Source organism: Vombatus ursinus, unplaced genomic scaffold (genome assembly GCF_900497805.2).
Source record: "Vombatus ursinus unplaced genomic scaffold, bare-nosed wombat genome assembly UNPS02014798.1, whole genome shotgun sequence".
NCBI classification, from domain to species: Eukaryota; Metazoa; Chordata; class Mammalia; order Diprotodontia; family Vombatidae; genus Vombatus; species Vombatus ursinus.
Window position 1 is genome coordinate 31,541,184 of NW_020954576.1, and position 18,114 is coordinate 31,559,297.

At 33.9% G+C, this 18,114-nt stretch overlaps 1 protein-coding gene across 1 annotated transcript in view; it reads left to right on the plus strand.

Annotated features, from left to right (window-relative positions):
* Positions 1-18,114, plus strand: part of LOC114049732 (rab3 GTPase-activating protein non-catalytic subunit) — a 127,945-nt gene that overhangs the window by 79,973 nt on the left and 29,858 nt on the right. Inside the window, exons 15-23 of the mRNA XM_027871118.1 lie at positions 2,110-2,253; positions 2,473-2,555; positions 2,828-2,892; positions 5,109-5,199; positions 7,867-7,994; positions 10,607-10,820; positions 11,664-11,761; positions 14,971-15,076; positions 16,743-16,903. Coding sequence (XP_027726919.1) covers positions 2,110-2,253; positions 2,473-2,555; positions 2,828-2,892; positions 5,109-5,199; positions 7,867-7,994; positions 10,607-10,820; positions 11,664-11,761; positions 14,971-15,076; positions 16,743-16,903 — 1,090 coding nt within the window. The remainder of the gene's footprint in view (positions 1-2,109; positions 2,254-2,472; positions 2,556-2,827; positions 2,893-5,108; positions 5,200-7,866; positions 7,995-10,606; positions 10,821-11,663; positions 11,762-14,970; positions 15,077-16,742; positions 16,904-18,114) is intronic.

Below are 18,114 nucleotides of genomic sequence, written 5' to 3' on the forward strand. Positions count from 1 at the left end.
TTTATTTTTTGTTACATTTTAAATTTCAAACTGTCTCCCTCCTTCCCCACTGCACGGTAGAGAAGGCTACCATTTGACACAGACACACACACACACACACACAGACACACACCCCACACCCCACACAAAACCATACTATGCTTCCTTATCTTCTTCCTAAGGATTCTACCTTTGGATCCCCTATGTCTGATGGTGAAATTTCTCTAACCTTTCAGGGAGCCCAGGTTTTTAAGCCTCTTCCTAACCATCTCTGCCATGTGTTGTCTAATTGTCCCCTCCCTTTTCTAGCACCTTTTCTGTGTTTGCCCCATTACAAGGTATGCTCCTTGAAGGCAAGGACTTGCTTGCTTGTTTTTGTAACCTCAATGCTTAGCATATACCCAGAGCTTAAATGCTTGCTCTATTCATCTCTCTATCTGTCCATCTAATGTATATATCAATTTATTTTCAGGTTTCCCCTATTAGAATGTGAGCTCCTTGAGGGCAGACACTATTTTTGCCTTTTTTTCTTTCTTTTTTTTTTTTTTTCTTTTTTGTATCTCCACACACTTAGCATGGTTCCAGGCACATGGCAAGCACTTAATAAAGGCTTGTTGACTGACTGACCTCAGAAGCCAGTCCAACTCATATCTGAAAAAGAATCCCTTCTGCTTCATATCTAATAAGTGGTCATTCTAGCCATTACTTAAAGCTGTCAAGTCATTAGGAATCCATTACCTGCAAAGACATTCACTCTGCTATTACATAGCATGGTAGGAAATTCTTCCTTACATCAAGCCCGAATTTGCTTTTTGCAACTTTTACCTATTTCTGGGTAAGACAGATCAAATCTAAACCCTCTTCTGTATGATGGATCCTCAAATACTTGTTTCTCCTCTCCCCCTTTTCTCTGTCTACCCCACTCCTACCTCCCAAAGCTTTCTCAACTTCTCTAGGATAAACAATCTCTGTATTCTCAAATCTTTTCTCATGCGGCATAGAGTTGTGGACTTCAGGGTGCCCTCCTGTTTTTCCTAAAGTGTGTCACCCAGAACTGAACAGCATACTTCAGATGTGGTCTGACCAGGCAAACTACTGCAGGACTGTCATTTCTTTATTATTGGATGCTGTTGCCTCTCTCTTATTGTATCATCTCTGATGTTAATTCTCTTGGCTGCCATATTGTGATGTTGACTCTGAGCTAGTAGGCCACAAAAACTTCCGGGCATCATTTTCTCCCTGCCTCAATCCCCTAAGCTTTGTAATCTCAAAGACTTTGGAAGAGATAGTCTAGGCCAATTCCTCTCAAAGCATTCCTTTAAAGAGTGCTCACACAGACCAGTCATCTCTTCATTTCTCACCATCTGCCCTCCATACACTGGACTCCATCATGCCCCTGTGCCGGGTACTCTCTGCCCCTCCCCTTACTAGCTTTCTTTTATGTGTTGTCTTCCCCTGTCTGATCATAAGCTCCTTGAGGCAAGGAACCTTCTCTTTCTTTTCTTTGTGACCCCAGCATTTAGTACAGTGCTTGTCACAGTTAAGTGCATACATAGTGTTTACTGACTCACTGCTTCATCTTATGTTTGAGAAACATGAAACCCAGACAAGTGAGCCAAAGTCACATGGCTCTTATGTGTCAAAATCTATTCTTTTTTTTTTTTTTAAGGCAATTGGGATTAAGTGACTTGCCCAGAGTCACACAGCTACTAAGTGTCAAGTGTTTGGTCTGAGGCCAAATTTGAACTCAGGTCCTCCTGACTTCAGGGCCAGTGTTCTTATCCACTGTGCCACCTAGCTGCCTCCAAAATCTATTCTTAATACCATACGTTCTTCCTATTGTCTTGAAAGATATGCAGGGAAAATTGTCTCTTTACCATAAACAATTGCATGTTCAGTTCTAATTGAATTGTGCGTATTTTCTTTTTTAGCTAATTTTTTAATGAAAATCAAGTCGCTGTCAGTTAAATCCTGATGGCTCACTTTTTCTAATATTAATCAATAACTGTAGAGTTGTTTAATGCTTCTAAGTAAATATTTTCCCAGACATCCTTAACTCTAATAAAAGTATCCTTTGGAAATTTTTTCTTTCTTCATTGTATTTACAATATTTGTACGTGATTTCTGTAGGTTACTGTATCCTGGTTATAAAATAATGGGCTTAAATAATGTTACCAGTCAGAGTTGGCAGCCACAGACTTACCAGATTTGTCTTGTTGATCCAGTGTCTGGAAGCATAAAAACAGTTAATGTTCCTTTCCATTTAGCACTGAGGTAAGGTTTATTATCTCTCTTCTAATGAATATGCCCCTGAAAACTCTTTTCTCTTAGCCAACAAAGAGCTATTTTTTTTTCAGATTTAATTAATATCTTTAATAATGGCATACAAAAAGTAAAAAAAATGAAAGAAAAAGAAACGTTAAACCTTTTGGAAATATGTAGCAAACTTCATTCTTCTCCATTTTAAAATAAGTATTTATTTACTGTTTTAAGTGATAAGAAGAGTGAACGAGCCAAGGATCTTCACTTAGTGAAGAAACTAGCAACTTTACTGAAAATGAAAACTCCAAATCTTAGTAAGTGTCCTCAAATAAAAAACCACATTTTTGAATAGTTTGGATCATTTAAAAATCAGCAGTAGAGCCTAATAAGTACACTCCAAATCCTTAATAATTTATGCATGCATCTTAGAATTTATCTGTAAAGTTGAATTGGCCTATATTTGCACATTAGGAGTTTATTATAAAATTAAAAGAATAGTAGATAATCTTGCAACTCATAGAATAGCTGAAATGTAATATGAACTTTTGCAAAATTATCATAATTTAAAATTTATTTGATTTTTCAGATTTAGTTGAAACTGAAGTAAAGGAATTAATTCTTGATATTAAGTATCCTGCAACCAAAAAACAGGTAAATATGCACACAACGTCTGTGATAAAAAATCGTCTCCCTTTTCTGTATCCTCATACTCTGCATATTTCTCTGTGCCACAGCTTGTCTTGTTTTTGCCATTTGCTTCTTCATGTATCTAAAGCTTGTTGTTCAGCTTCGTTTCTCCCTGCAATCTGCATTGTTTCTCATCTTTTCAGTCTTAACAGGTTAATCTATCAGATTTACTCAAGTTGATGTGCTGCTAATGGGGGAGGGAACAAACAAACATACACCTTAACTTTTGCATTATATCTCTTTGGTGATGCTAATAGTGGACATTTTGGAAAAATTACTCTTACCCAGGTAGCAAGGCAGTACAGTAGATGGAGCATTGGGCCTGGAGTCAGGCAGATCTGAGTTTAAAGCTGGCCTTGGATAATAGCTTTATAACCCTGGCCAAGTCACTTAACCTCTGCCTGCCTCAATTACCTCTACTGCAAAATGGGGTTAAGAAAAGCACCTATTTCACAGAGTTGTTAAGTTAAAATGAAATGTTTGTAAACCACTTAGCATAGTGCTTCGCACATAATAGGTGCTTAATAAATGTTTATTTCTTTCCCTCCTTGCTCCTCACTGTTCCTACTTATTGTGGCCTATGAATCTAACCAGTTCTAACCTGTGTCCATGACAAAAGTCTCTCCCCATTTCAGTCCAAACTCCATTAAGCTACAAAGGTGATTTTTCTGAAGCATAGGTCTAACCATGTTACCCTCCTGCTTGGTGAGTTGATTGGCTCACTGTTACAGCCAGGGGTCAAAAACTTCTTTGGCATTTATGCTCTTCATAACCTGGCCCCTTTCTATCTTTCTAGGCTTCTTAGACCTTGTTCTTTTCCATTCACTCTCCATTCTAGCAGCTGGCCTACTATTGCAGTTCCATAAACAAGACATTCCATCTCCTTTCTCCATATCTTAGCATTAGCTGTACTCTACTCCTAGAATGTTCACTGACATCTCCAAAACTCAGCCCATATCTCACCTCTGTAAGATGCTTTTCTTGATCCCTTTAGCAGCTAATGCTTTCCCCTCCAAAAGTACCTTCTATCTATTCTGTATATATCTTGCATCTACCTACTTGTTTATGTATCTCCCCTTTTAGAATGTAACCTCCTTCAAGACAGGGACTGGGTTTTTTGTTTTTGTTTTTTTATTTGTTTGTTTGCTTTTCTTTGTATCCCCGGACCTTACCATAGTTCCTGGCAAATAGTTGTTGTGGTTTGTCCTTTGTTCTTGAAGAGGACCATGACATCAGGAAGATGATGCCATGACTTGTCAGTTGAATTTAAGTGAGGGAGAGCTTTGCAAAGTCACTAGCCTCACTTTCTTCTCTGGATCCATCTGAGTCCGGTGGCAAGATACAGATCAGGACAGCTGGAGATGGCCCAGGGTGAAGTGGGAGACCTTGGCCTTTTTAAGCTAAGGTCCTTCCAAGTTCTCACTTTGACTAAAACAATCCCCATTCACTGATTAAGGCTGTTTAACAAGTGAAGCAAGGAATGGCCCCTTTAATTGAAAAAAAAAAATCAACCTGGGAGGAGAAGACTGGGCTGCTGGCCAAAAGACAAACCATTGCTATTTACATATTTACATTTACATCTGAGCCACTGGGCCCAAACAGTATCCACTAGGTGGTGCTTGGGTTGGCCAGTCAATGAGAGCCTAGAGTGAATTAGGTTTAAGGCTTAATAAATGTTTGTTGACTTGACTAGTCAGTCATGTAAGAGTATTGCAATCAAAATTTAAATGTAAACTTGTGGCAATACTTTTCTTACTGTCATGATAGTAACTATTGTTTCTTATTTCCCTTTATTGCATTAGCGGTATAGGATTTACTGAACCTCTTCTTATTAGTTAAATATTTTCTTCTCTTTCTTCCATGCTAGCTCTTCTCTTTGTTTTTTTTTGTTCTTCACCTCAACCTTTCTTTAGTTGTCTGACCTTCAGATTTGTGCTTGTATTTTAATATATCATGATGCATGATTTACTTGTACAATGTTTCATATGAACATCAGCATTTTAATGAATTAATCTGTGATATTTATTAAACTACTGATATTCATATGAAATATTTTATATAAGTTAGTTTTACCTTCAAGTCTCAGTATTCTGACAGTGTATACCTAAATGTAATGAAATGAAAATAATGGATTTTCTGACTTCCTGTCTTTCAATTGTGGAATTTCTTCCTTTGCCTAGGCTTTGGAAAGCATTTTAGCAAGTGAACGTTTACCATTTTCCTGCCTTAGAAACATCACTCAGACTTTGTTGGATACTTTAACAAATCAAGGTAAAATGATAGTTCATGTTAATTAAAGGTTATGATCATGTCACAGTTACAATCAAATTTCTAAAGAGATAGACATTTAAAATACAATTATATGCTTTTAATTGTAGAAAGATATTAAATGCTTACCTTAATGATTATGATATAAAATGTTCTTTTAATGAGAAAATTATTAAACATAATAAAATGTGTCAGTTATTAAAAATTATTATACTGTTTTATTTTTATATAGTTTATCATCATCTTGGCTTTCTGTGAGTAATTGTAAATTATTTCCTAATTGATATAATTGGGAAAATTTTAATTTGATACATATTTCTATAATTTGGTAGAAAAAATGAAATCTATTTGCATTTAATAATAAACATTTATTAAGTGCCTGTTCTGTGTAGAGTACTATTCTAGGCACTCAGGGAAGGGGACCCAAAAAGTATAGATAAGGCATGTAAACTTATATCTTTCCTCCATAGAGTTTACCTTCTAATTGAAATGTAAGCTACATTCACCAATTATGTATAATGCACAATAATATATAAGCTTATAGGAAGCTATATGCTTTTAGCATGAGGGAAAGATTAGTTGGTCATTTGTAGAAAGCTATTAGTCTCCATATTGTTTCCCTAATTTAGTTTTATTTCGTGGAATAAGAGATAGAATTATGTAGAGGGGTAAGTACTTTGGATATAAATGTGTGGACTTTGAATGGGAAGATGATGCTCATAACCTACTATCCACATTTACATAAACTTTGAGTTACTTTTCTAGTAATAGTAGTAGTTTGTGCTAAATCATCCACTTTCACGTAATTTTCATTGTGGTAATTTTCCTATAGTTTTTCTATGCATGTTAATTTTGGAGTAATTCAATGGATTTTTGTTTTCTGTATAAAGCTAACTAACCTGTACAAGGGCAGAAAATGTGACTGTACAATTGTTGGCACTATACTCTAGCTAAGTTACAAAGAGCCCGTATAAGCCCTTAACATGAAGTAAATATTATATAAAAAAATTGTCCTTGGTATAACTTTGCCTTTATAACTAGTAATGCCTTAATGGTTTCGTCTAGGCTTTGTTTTTTTTTTCTTTGATTTAATTGCATATAAATTCCATAGCTTAAAGTATAATTTTTAAAGGTACCATAAATAGTGGGTTAAGATATTCTCCATCAAATTACTTTTATCTTGAACTACTCTTAATTATTTCCTGTCCTGAATTAATATCTAAAACTAACTTGTGGAATGGATTTCTCTAGTAAATTTAAATTGTCCTTTACTTTATAAACATTTTATTTGCATTAACTTTTAAGGAATTCATTATTGTTTAAAATAAGGTATCCCTACAATTATATTTGTGCTCCATAAAGGTTTTATATTGCTATATCTTATATTGTCATGAGACAGAATGATCATTGTTGAAAGACTAGATAAGTCTTCTAACTGAACTCTTGAATGAGAACCATAAATCTATTTCAGAGATACAAAAAGTTGAAATTTATTATGCCTGAAACTGTGATCACTTAGAATTAGAATCTTTTTAGTTTTTTTGTTGTTTGTTGTATTTTTTGAAAGAATGAACAAGTTAAAAACATTTTTTCTTCAGTATTATGTTTAAGACAAAAGAGTTGGTTGAAAGATGCTAGAGATAATTTGTTATTTAATTAAAAAGAAAAGTCTGGTCATCTTGTCTTCTGCTGAATGCATTTTAAAATAATTCATGGTTCTAACTGACAATCACAATAATAGAAGGAGGTAGGAGAAATTGATTAACTCTCAATGAGTATGTCAGGGACTAGAGACAGAAGATAGTGTTCTTGTTTGGGGCCAATAAGCTGATTTTTAAAAAACGTACATAATTTTTCAAATCTTTCTTAATATTTAAATCACGCAATAACATTTTAAAAAACCTATTATTAAGATAATGATTTTCTTCACTTTTTTCTGTCTATCCTCCTAGTAGAAATCCTTTTCAACTTAAGTAAGTAGGATACTTGGGCTGAGAAAATCTTTTTTTTTCTACCATGGATAAAACACCGTAATATAATCAATCAATCAGCAAATATTTATTAAGTCCCTACTATGTTCTAGGCACTCTTAGGATACAAGTACAAAGAATGAAACAAACCCAGATTCCAAAATGCAAATTTATTAAATACAAGGTAGTTTTGGAGAGAAGGCACTCGCAGTTAGAGGGATTATGATAAGCTTCATGTAGAAGATAGTCCCTAAGCTGTGTCTTAAAGGAAAAGAGGAATTCCTATGAGGCAGAGTTTAGTAAAGAGTGAATTCTAGGCATATGAAATTGCCGGTGCAAAGACATGGAGACACAACATGGTGTGTCATGTGTGAAGAAAAGGGTGGCCATTTTGACTGTAGGACTAAGTAGAAAGTAGAATGATATCTGGTAAGCCTGGAAATATAGGGGTGGGGACAGGTTATTAAGGGGTTTCAAAATGCTAAATAGAGGAATTTATGTTTTATTCTGAAGTCAGTAAGCCACTGCAGTTGATTCCGTTGGGGAGTTATACACTCAGATCATCACTTAAGGAAAATTATAAACTACAGTACATCAAAGAATTGTGGAATGCAATATTAAAAGATTTAATTGGCATGAAAATTTTAACAAGTTTTTTTTTAACAAGCTGTTTAATTTGATTTTCTCTCCAATGCTTTAGAGCTTGAATGTGTTGATGAAGGACTACTCCAGTTTTGTGACAACAAGCTTAAATTACTCCATCTTTATGAGTCAGTCAATAAACTGAATTCTCTTGGGTTGTGTTCAGATACATCATTCTCCAATAATGTGAGTAATCCCAAAATGTAGCTATGTAGGAAGATTTAATTTATAGATGCTAAGACAATGTAGGGGCCAATCCTGTGTCTTTTGAAAGTGGTAAAAGTAGAAACAGTGACTACTTTATTTTGTTTTAAAAGAAGAGCATAAAGTTATCCTAATTGAATTCTTATGTGACTGCTTTGGGTATAACGTTTTTATCCTAGACATTGTTTTCATTTTATCCAATAAATTAAATTTTATTATTAATCTATTTTTCCTCCTCAGTGAACCTTTTATCTTACCTGAATTCAGTTAATAAGGTAACTGGTTAAAATCCAACTTCCTCTAAGAGGTTTCTTCCATAAAATAGGTTAACATCACCATATTGGTACAACTTGAAAAACCTGACTTTGAGTAATTAAAGAGGTTAGTAAAAATAATTATGAAATCCACCTCTTAACTTCCCTAATGCATATTCAATGGAAAATACCTTATAGTATTTGCTGTAACCTGATATTTTACTTGGTTTTTTTAATCAATCAATCAAAAAAGCATTGGGGCACATTTACTTTGTGCCAGGCACTGGACTAATTTTAACAGTCTCATTTTTTTTCCTTTCCATAGACTTAAAAACAAATTTAGTTTTCGTTAAAATGAAATAGAGAGTAGTAACTCTCAACTTTGTCTGGCCCAGATTCCTTTGTGAAAACTGTACATTTTATCAACCTGTCCAAAGAGGTATCATGAAAATACAATTAGTTTCAAAAAGAACATTTTTTACCCTGCTTACTATATTTATGCACTGCATTTATACACTGACCTTCTACACATTCTTATAAATAGAACTTGCAAAGTCAAATTCTATAATAAGTAATTAGTAGGTAGTAGGAATTTTTAAGGAAATTAGTTTTCTATTTTATGAGAGGATAGATATTAAAGCATCTATGAAATTTCTAGGTAATAATGTAGAGATCATTGAGACATAGTGATCCTTTTCCTTGGAATATTATTCACCATTGCTAATATCAGTACAAAATTCAAGACAATGAAGAAATGGCCTTGTAATTTCCAATGATAGGCACTGTGTATCAATAAGAACACTGCAGTGCTCAAGTAATGAGCAAAACAAGTCACCAATAATACCAAAGATAAAAGATAAGTGATTTAGTAGATGGCTTGTTACTCTTACTTTTGAAAGCGAGTTTCTCTTGTTCAATAAGTCAATCTTTTCCTTTTAAGAAAAGAGATATACTTCAAAACCAGGATTGACTTTCATAACATGGATGTGTATTAATTGTTTTAATGCAAAATATTAAAGGATTGATGACTTCACAGACCTTAATAAATTCATTTTCCTACTTCTTCAGAGGTCCAGTAGTTTGTCAGTGTGGTTACTCTCTTCAGCCCATGCTAATTGCTACCCCTTTATGGCTGGTTAATCTGTCTTTGAGAGTTGCTGTGGCCAAAAAATTCATTATCCCATTGCTAGCTTGATGATCATCTTTTCCAAATTTACCTTATCTGGTCCTTGTTCAGCAGATTCATCATTTCTCACTGAGTCCATATTAAAACTTTTTCAGTCTGGTAGGACCTGCCAGTTTACATTCTGCTGGCATAACTTTTCAAAATTCAGTCATTTCTTTATCATGATTAGCCATCAGAGTAAGACTTCAGCAGAGGTCTCTTCCTTATGAAAACATATTTCTCTAATTTGGGAAAGACTTGAATAGCAAAAGGACTGAAAACCACTTAATAACCACAATGCTTTAAAGAACTGGTAAATTTTAACCCAGAGAAGACTTAAGGGGATGTTAGTTGTCTTCAAATGTTTAAATCACTGTCATGCAGAAGAAAAAACAAGTTTATTCTCTATAACCAGTGGGCAGAACTTGGCCCAATGAGTAAAAGTTGCCAATAAAGCAAATTTTAGCTTAATATAAGGAAGAATTTCTTCCTAACAATTAGAAAACTATCCCAGAATAAAATGGGCAGTCTTAGGAGATAATGATTTCCTTTACATTAAAGATAGTCCAGCAGATATTGACTGATAACTTGTAGGAGATATTATTGAGAAGATGAATGTTTTAGACAGAATTTGAACAGAATGACCTTTAAGATACCTTCCAAATCTATTTCTGTTATTATTAAGGGATCCTCTTAATTCTATACATGTAAAGGATTTGGTTCCAAGATTTGTGCAGTACCTGTGACCTCTTTAAATATTTGTGGTTCTTTCTGTTATCTTATTTTCTTTCTGAACAGAGTGAAATTAGACCAGACTATTGTTTTATATATTATACTGCATAACAATTAAAATGTTCCATTTTCAGTCATACTTCTGTATCTAGTACTGAGGATTATAGAATTTTTCATTGATGTTATTTTAAAAGTTTAATAAAAATAGTTATGTTCTTTATTCTATGATTGTTGCATTGTTATCACATGATATCTCCATGAAATGTAGTAAATTTGGAGCAAAATCAGTAGTAGACTACACATTAGTGTTGTTATAGTCATAAGCCCATTTTTTTGCCTCTAATAGAAAAGTCTTTCAATCCTATTTACAGGGGCTTGATAGGTGAGGCATATTTTTAGACACAATGTGGAAGATTTATGATTTTATATCTTTTGTCTTTTAGGAGCTGGCAGTGTTGTTAAGGCTTGATGAAAAAGAACTGGTTAGGCTGCAGGCATTATTGGAGAACTATAAACAAGAGAATACCAGAACCACTGTCCGATTTGCTGATGATAAAGATGGTGCACTGCCTGTGACAACATTCCTGGAATATTTAGAATATGAGAAAGATACGATCAGTGTAAAGAAGATAAGTGAAATAGAATATGTGGCTTTAGGTATGTAATGCACTAGATTTTTTCTTGTCCTTTCCACGCCATCTGAAATTTATGGTATGAAACTCACAAAACTCTCATTGGTCAGAAGTCCTTGGTGAATCCCTCAGACACTCAGAGCATTAGTTTCCTTGTGTGAAGTAGGGATAAAAACACCTGTAATCCCTACCTACAAAGTTGTTATGAGACTGATGTGAGATGGTGTATATAAAACACTTTGAAAATTTGAAAGCAATGTCAGCATAGTGGTTGTTATGACTTGAGGTGGAGCCAGATTTTTTATTTTATCAGAGTAGAGTATTTTCGGGGTCAAAGATTCCTTCACTCATCCAATCTGCCATGCTTCTGTAATTTTGCCTTGTAGAGATACCCAAGAAAGGGTGAAATTATTTAGGCCACCCAGCCAGTATGTGTTTGAGGCAGGACTTTAATCCAAGTGCTTCTGACTTCAGTGGCCCTCTTTCTATCCACTTTGCTGTACTGACATTTTTTTATTGTTGTGTTTAATGTGTTTTATGTCACCTATATTTATTGAGTGCTTAGTCTCTGTAAGGCAATATCTTAAGCACTGTGGATTTGTAAAGACAATGCCGTCCCTAACCTCAGACAAAAATGCTCAAGCATACCAAATTGTTGTTGCTTTAAGTAGTGCTCCAAATAAATTTTTTGTATTAGCAATTCCAAAAAGGTCATGTTTAGAGCTATATATACTATACCTTCATTTTCCTCATAGATACTATTTTTATATAGAAAATTTTTTTATCAAAATTGATTCTAATTGAGAATATTATAGATTTGAGTTAGAGGTTGCTATAGTTTAATAGGTTTGCATTTTTATTTTACTAGGTAGTTTCTTTTTTTGGAAGTGCTTGCATGGAGAAAGCTCCACAGAGGATATGTGTCATACTTTGGAATCTGCTGGATTTAGCCCACAACTTTTATTGGTAAAGTACTAATTGTATACTTTTTCTTCATAGGTAATATAATTTTAGGAGAACCTTCAGGCTTTCAGCATTTGCTTATGGTAAATGGCTGTCCTTATAGAAATATCATAGAAAGTAGATGAAAACCTTCCAGATAATTCAAGTAATTTATGAATTGCCAGATTTAGTTAATCATAAAGTTGTTTGTTTTTCCCTGTTCTATGTAAGTTTTCTCATAAGCTTCAGCAAATGTAAAATAAACTTGGAATTTGATAAGCATACAAATAACAAACTTTCATGGAGTAATTTGTACCAATGAACAATGTCAGAATAAAGATAAACTATTAAATTGATTCTTATAAAGCCTTTAATTTAAAATCAATGATAAATTCTATGTTTCTAAGAGTACTTAAGATAAATGTAAAATTTAGAGTATCTTGTTTTTTAAATAACAAATAGTGATCTAATTTATACAACATAACTATCCCTTTAGTACTGTACTTTGCAGCACTGCTTATTAAGCATCCCCAAACTTTGTTTATTTTATAGATCAGTCAATTTATAACAGATAACAAGGAGGGAAAAAAAAACAATCTGTGTAAAATTATAACATGAAACATAAAAATCTGTGTTTTTTAGACGGATATTTATAGTAGAGATGTAGCAGAGTCTGTTATGGTTTGTTTTCATGTTTTGTTTTTCTTTTGGGAAAACATTATAGCATTGTTAGCTCGTTGGCTGCTTAGTATGGGATTCTCATTTTTTATCAGACTTTTAGTCCTTCTAAAATGTTTTACTTTTCCTAAATATGCAATTTAATTATAATAGAATTTAAGTTACTGAGAAAAATTTTAGTAATGTAATATAAAATTCAATAATTGCATTTGCAATATATGTTCTACTTGACCTTTTTAAGAGGCAGAAGACATATTTCATTTTGGTAATTATTCTGTAGCCCACCTGTAATGATAAAATAACTCATATCCCTCATATGTTAAATTTCCTAATGCCAAAATAAACCACAAAAGCAACACGGATAAAAAGCAAAACTCTATTGTGTATAAATTTAAATACATTGGTATTAGTGATCTTCGTAACCCCTATTGTGAGAAATCCTACCTGGTACCAAAACCAATTATGTTTGGATACCTGGTGTGACAGGTGAAATCCGAAATAACCAAGGAAACAAAAGTTCGAGCCTCCAAGCATCTCGATTTATTAAGCAATGCATGCCTATTGCATAACGCATCAGGACCAGGCTTTCTCAGGGGGTATAGATTTTTATTTTTATGTGTTAAAAGAAAACAATTAACAGGCTATAAACCAATATACAATATTAGGTGATCTGATTTTTAACTGAAGGAAAGATTAGAGGGTTTCAAATTTGGGAGGGAGAGAGTGAACAGGTGCAATTTCCTGAAATCAGAAAAAAAGGAGTCCTACTCCCCCCAAGTGTCTGTATCCAATCAGAGGAAAAAGGAAACAGTAACTGATCAATATGGGGCTAGTTTTCAGATAAGACATATGAGTTGCTTGAGATACATAATTGTGAGAAAACTCCTTGTATTAGTCTTTGGATCTGACTGGATTTCTGGTCAGCATAACCTAGATCCTTAGTTTAGGGTCTTTTAGCAACAGAGGTGGTTCATCTTTCCAGCTATGCAGGACTAGGTTCAAACAACTGAATAAAATTTTCTCAAATTGGACTGGACCCATAATTGAACAGAAAGGAAACTGAACTAGCTTCTAAATTGAATCACAAGCTGAAGTCAGTGTGGTTCACTCAATTCCCTCACTGGTACTGTCCCAGAAAAATAAACATTGGTTTATATGTCCTGAAATTAAAAGATATCTAAATGTATCTAATAGAAACTTAGTGTGATGTCCAGAAGGAAGAATACAGTCTACTTTTCTATTTCCTTGCAATTTGATTGTTACAAAAAAGTTTGTAGTTGAAACTGGAATATCTGTTATGTGTGTTGGAGGGTTTTTTTTTTTAGCCTAATTATAATGAGAATGTAAAAATTAAAATAGCAACATAGATTATGAGAATGGTTGGAAAAAGAGAATGGAATTTATAAATGGTTCTAAGTGAAATTTTGAGGTTTATTAATTTTTGAAAACTTTTTAAAGTTGAAGTGTTATATTTAAACTTTCTAATCCCTATTCTTAATCACCTTTTACTTTACAACTTTGAGCAATAGTTCACTACAGCATTGCAGTGAATGATGAACATTTTTCACTGCACCTAATCCCCAAGTGCATCCATATAATCCTATGCTACTAAGCTGTTTATAAACTCCAAGTCACACTCTGAACACATTTCATAAATCATAGATGTTATTGGCTCAGGATGGGCCAAGTTTAAAATTGTGGGATTGATGTCTTCCATAGAATCACATAAATGTTGATACAGTGTTTTTGCTCAAAAGATCTTTTTGTGATTTAATAGTGATAAGAGCATTAGGAGAAGTGGAAAAGTGTTAAGATAGTCTGTTTCCTCTTAGGCCTGACCTTAGGCAGAATTGGGATATATGTAAATAAACTTCAGTAACCCCTCCCTCATTCCTTTTTTGGCCCTTCCTCTCTATAAGCACTAAGGGTCCTCATGCCAGGAAGGGTAGTAACATTAATCTAGATAGTGACCTATTCTCTAGTCTTTAAAGACTCTTTTCTTCTTTTCCCCATCAAAACCATCTCAGTATGGCCTTCTTTCATTCCCTTTCTCTGCTAAGCTACTTAAGCTATGTTAATGTCATACCTCTCACACATAATCTGTATTTTAATATGGGTATTTGGAAGCAATGCTTTAATCCAGAGGAGTGATTTTAATGATGTCTGATGTCAAAGGAAAAAAAAGGGGGGCAGCTAGGTGGCTCAGTGTATAGAGCTCCAGCATTGCAGTCAGGAGGTCCTGAGTTCAAAACTGGTCTCACACATAACACTTACTAGCTCTGTGACCCTGGGCAAGTCACTTAACCCCATTGCCTAACCAAAAAAATAAAAAAGAAAAAAAAAAAGAAAGACTTTTTTAGGAGCATAGTAAAGCCTCATACCTCACACAATATAGGGAGCCACTATTACATGCCAAAAAGGGCTGGGACATATAATATATTCAAAAAAATTCACGATTTCCCCAAAGATGTTTATAGTATGTCTAACAAATATAAGATTGTTTTGAAATCAGCTTGCTTTAGAATTGAATGACTTTTTAAAATTTTTAATTATAGTCTCTACTCCTGAATGTTTGGCTCTCTAAAGAAAAAGATATTCTTGATAAGCCACAGTCTGTTTCCTGTCTTCACACTATGCTTTCTCTTCTGAGTAAGATGAAAGGTAAGTTGCTTTAAAGATACATATAAGTTAATGATTCTCAAGAATATTCCTTTAAAAAAAAACAAAAAACGAGAAAAATGCCTTTATATATATGTGCTTGTTGTTTTCCCAGTTGCTCGTCTCTAATTTGTTGTACTTGAACTACATCAGTATCTGCAGAATTACTGAAATGTGTGAATTCAGTGTTAAATTAATATTAGCAAGTTTGGAAGATACTAACAGCATAGCTCTTTATTTTGCTAATTATTTAGGATTCTTTAAAATATAATTTAATTTATAAAGTGGAACTTAACTTTTTTTAGGAAACATTTTGTAAAGTGCAATAATATATATCCTATTTTTGTATGTGATATTATTCATCAAGAGCAGTATGACTGAAATTTGTAAAGATAATGAAAAGTGGTACAATTCTATACTGGCATACCCGGGGTAAAATTGACATGCTCATTTATTGCTAATGGAGGTATGAAGTGATTCAGTATTTTTTGGAAAGCAATATGAAATTATGTAGCAAGTTACAAAATATGTTCGTACTCAGTGGCTTCGCTACTAAGGGTACCCTGAGAAAGTTTTTTTTGTGTTTTGTTTTTTGGTGAGGCAGTGTGGTTAAGTGACTTGTCCAGGGTCACACAGCTAATAAGTGTCAAGTGTCTGAGGCCAGATTTGAACTCAGGTCCTCTTGACTTCAAGGCCAGAGCTCTATCCACTGAGCCACCTAGCTGCCCCAAAGGTACTGGAGTGGGTTGCCGTTTCCTTCTCTAGTTCATTTTACAGCGAAGGAAATGGAGGCAAACAAGGTTAAGTGACTTGCCCAGGGTCACACAGCTAGTGTCTGAGGTCAGATTTAAACTGCCCAGTACTCTGATCCACCGCACCACCTAGCTGCCTCGTAAGAAAGTTTTTAATAGGAAAAAAAGATCTAGCTGCAGAACTATTATCATTATTTGTAATGGCAACATCCTGGAAATAAACTAGGTGTCCAGCAATTGGGAGTTGCTGAAAAAATAATGGCATATTAAAGTTATGGAATGTTATTCTGATCAAAGAAATTATGAACACTAAAAATTAAAAGAAATATGAGAAGACTTAGGAAGTAAAGCCAAATGAAAGCAATACTAAAGGAACTGCAACTGTCTAAAGATAACAGAAACAGTGACATTTATGTTAAATACATAGAAAAGATGTTGAAAAGGGCTCAAAGAAACAGGTAATCAATAAGAGTTTCTAGACTTTTTTGTTCTTTTTTCCTATATTCTTGTTTATAAAATTATATGTACTTATCAATGGAGGTTAAAATTTATTTTGAGAAGTATAAAACAACGAAAGACATTTATATAGAAAATGAGTCAATGTCAAGAAAAGTTCAGCTCCAACTTTTCTCCTTTTATATGTAAGAGTGACCAGAACTACAGTCTTACCCTAGGATATTACTGTAGTAACAGATTTAGAAGTAGTGACCTGTTTGGGATGTGCTCCATTGACACTTGGCTTCAAGGACAGGATCATTGATTGAACCTACCTAACTGAAATCTAAGTCTTTGTGTTTAAATTACTCACCTTCTAACTTATCATAAAGATATGTCCTTATGAATTTAGTTTTCAGAGCTGGTGCTTAACACAGTTGAACTACAGCAGACAAATGGAATTTTTTTCCCCTTCTTTGCAGTTGCTATAGATGAATCATGGGACTCACAGTCTGTATCCCCTTGGTGGCAACAAATGCGTATGGCTTGTATTCAGTCTGAGAATAATGCAGCTGCCTTGTTATCTGCGCATGTTGGGCATTCTGTTGCAGCACAGATATCCGATAATATAGCTGAGAAAAAAGTAAGTCAGCAAAGATGCTCTGTAAATCTGTTAATATCTTTTTCTAAAAGGACATTTATGTTATCTTGTGACTTGCCGATGGGAGAAGCTTTAGAATTTGAAATGTATATCTGGTGTTATTGATTGAAATTCTGCAAATTTTTTATTATGAGATATGATGACCTCAATACCATTCATTAGATGACATTCATACATACTTTCAAATGAGTAATAGCACTGACCTAGGAGTCAGGAGACCTTGGTTCTAGTCCTACAAATTTTCCCCTTTGGGCCAATCACTTAACTTCAAAGGGCTTCACTTTCTGATTCTCAGATGAGGGTATGAAAGTTCTCAAAGGTTCCTCCCATATCTCTACAAATATTATTTTATATATGACTGAGCTCCACAAATGAGTTACCCATTGGGTTATCATTGTGGGGTCTACTTCCTGTCACACCTAGAGAACTCAGAAATGTTGTTTCCTGTAAACAAAGTTGTGAACTATCTTAGATCTTAGTGGTTACAAATTCAGTTAAGGAATACCAAATTTTTTAAGTCATGAATTGTTGTAGTCCAGTCCTCTCATTTACAGTCAATAAAACAAGTGGTAAAAAGTAGCTAAAATGGGTTTGCAGGTATTAACTTTAAACCTTGTTAATTTTATACAAAATTTCATGTTAATAAGTAAGACATGTAACACATATTTTCCAAATATAATCAGTGTGTTAAAACTACTTCAGCTGCCAAAATTTGTTGAGAAATAAGCATAGCCACTCAGACTAGCTTTTCATAAACTGAAACACTTCTTTAAGTATAGCTTGGTTGAATTGGTGGCATTAAATTAAGTCTCATTTCAGATGTCTAAACTCTATTTGCTTTTGTTCCACTCTTTCTGTAAGCTTCCAACCTGCCCTCTCAATCCCACCTCTTCAGTTTAATGGTGCCTTTTTTTTTAATGGAACACAAAGTAAAATAAACTTAATGAGAAATGTGTTCTTTTCCCTCTCACATGCCTCTAACAAGAATTGTTCTGAGGTCAGTTAATAAAAAAGGATGGTTTTGTGAAAGATTCTGTTAGGTTTGTGATTCAGAGAATATAATTCTACCTGAGTTTATTTTCTTAGGTAACCTAAATGTTGCACACTATTTCTGCAATCATAGCAGTTTTGAAAAATGTATTTCTTAGGTAGGCATTTTCTGCAGCTGCACAATTATATAACCTAATAGGGAA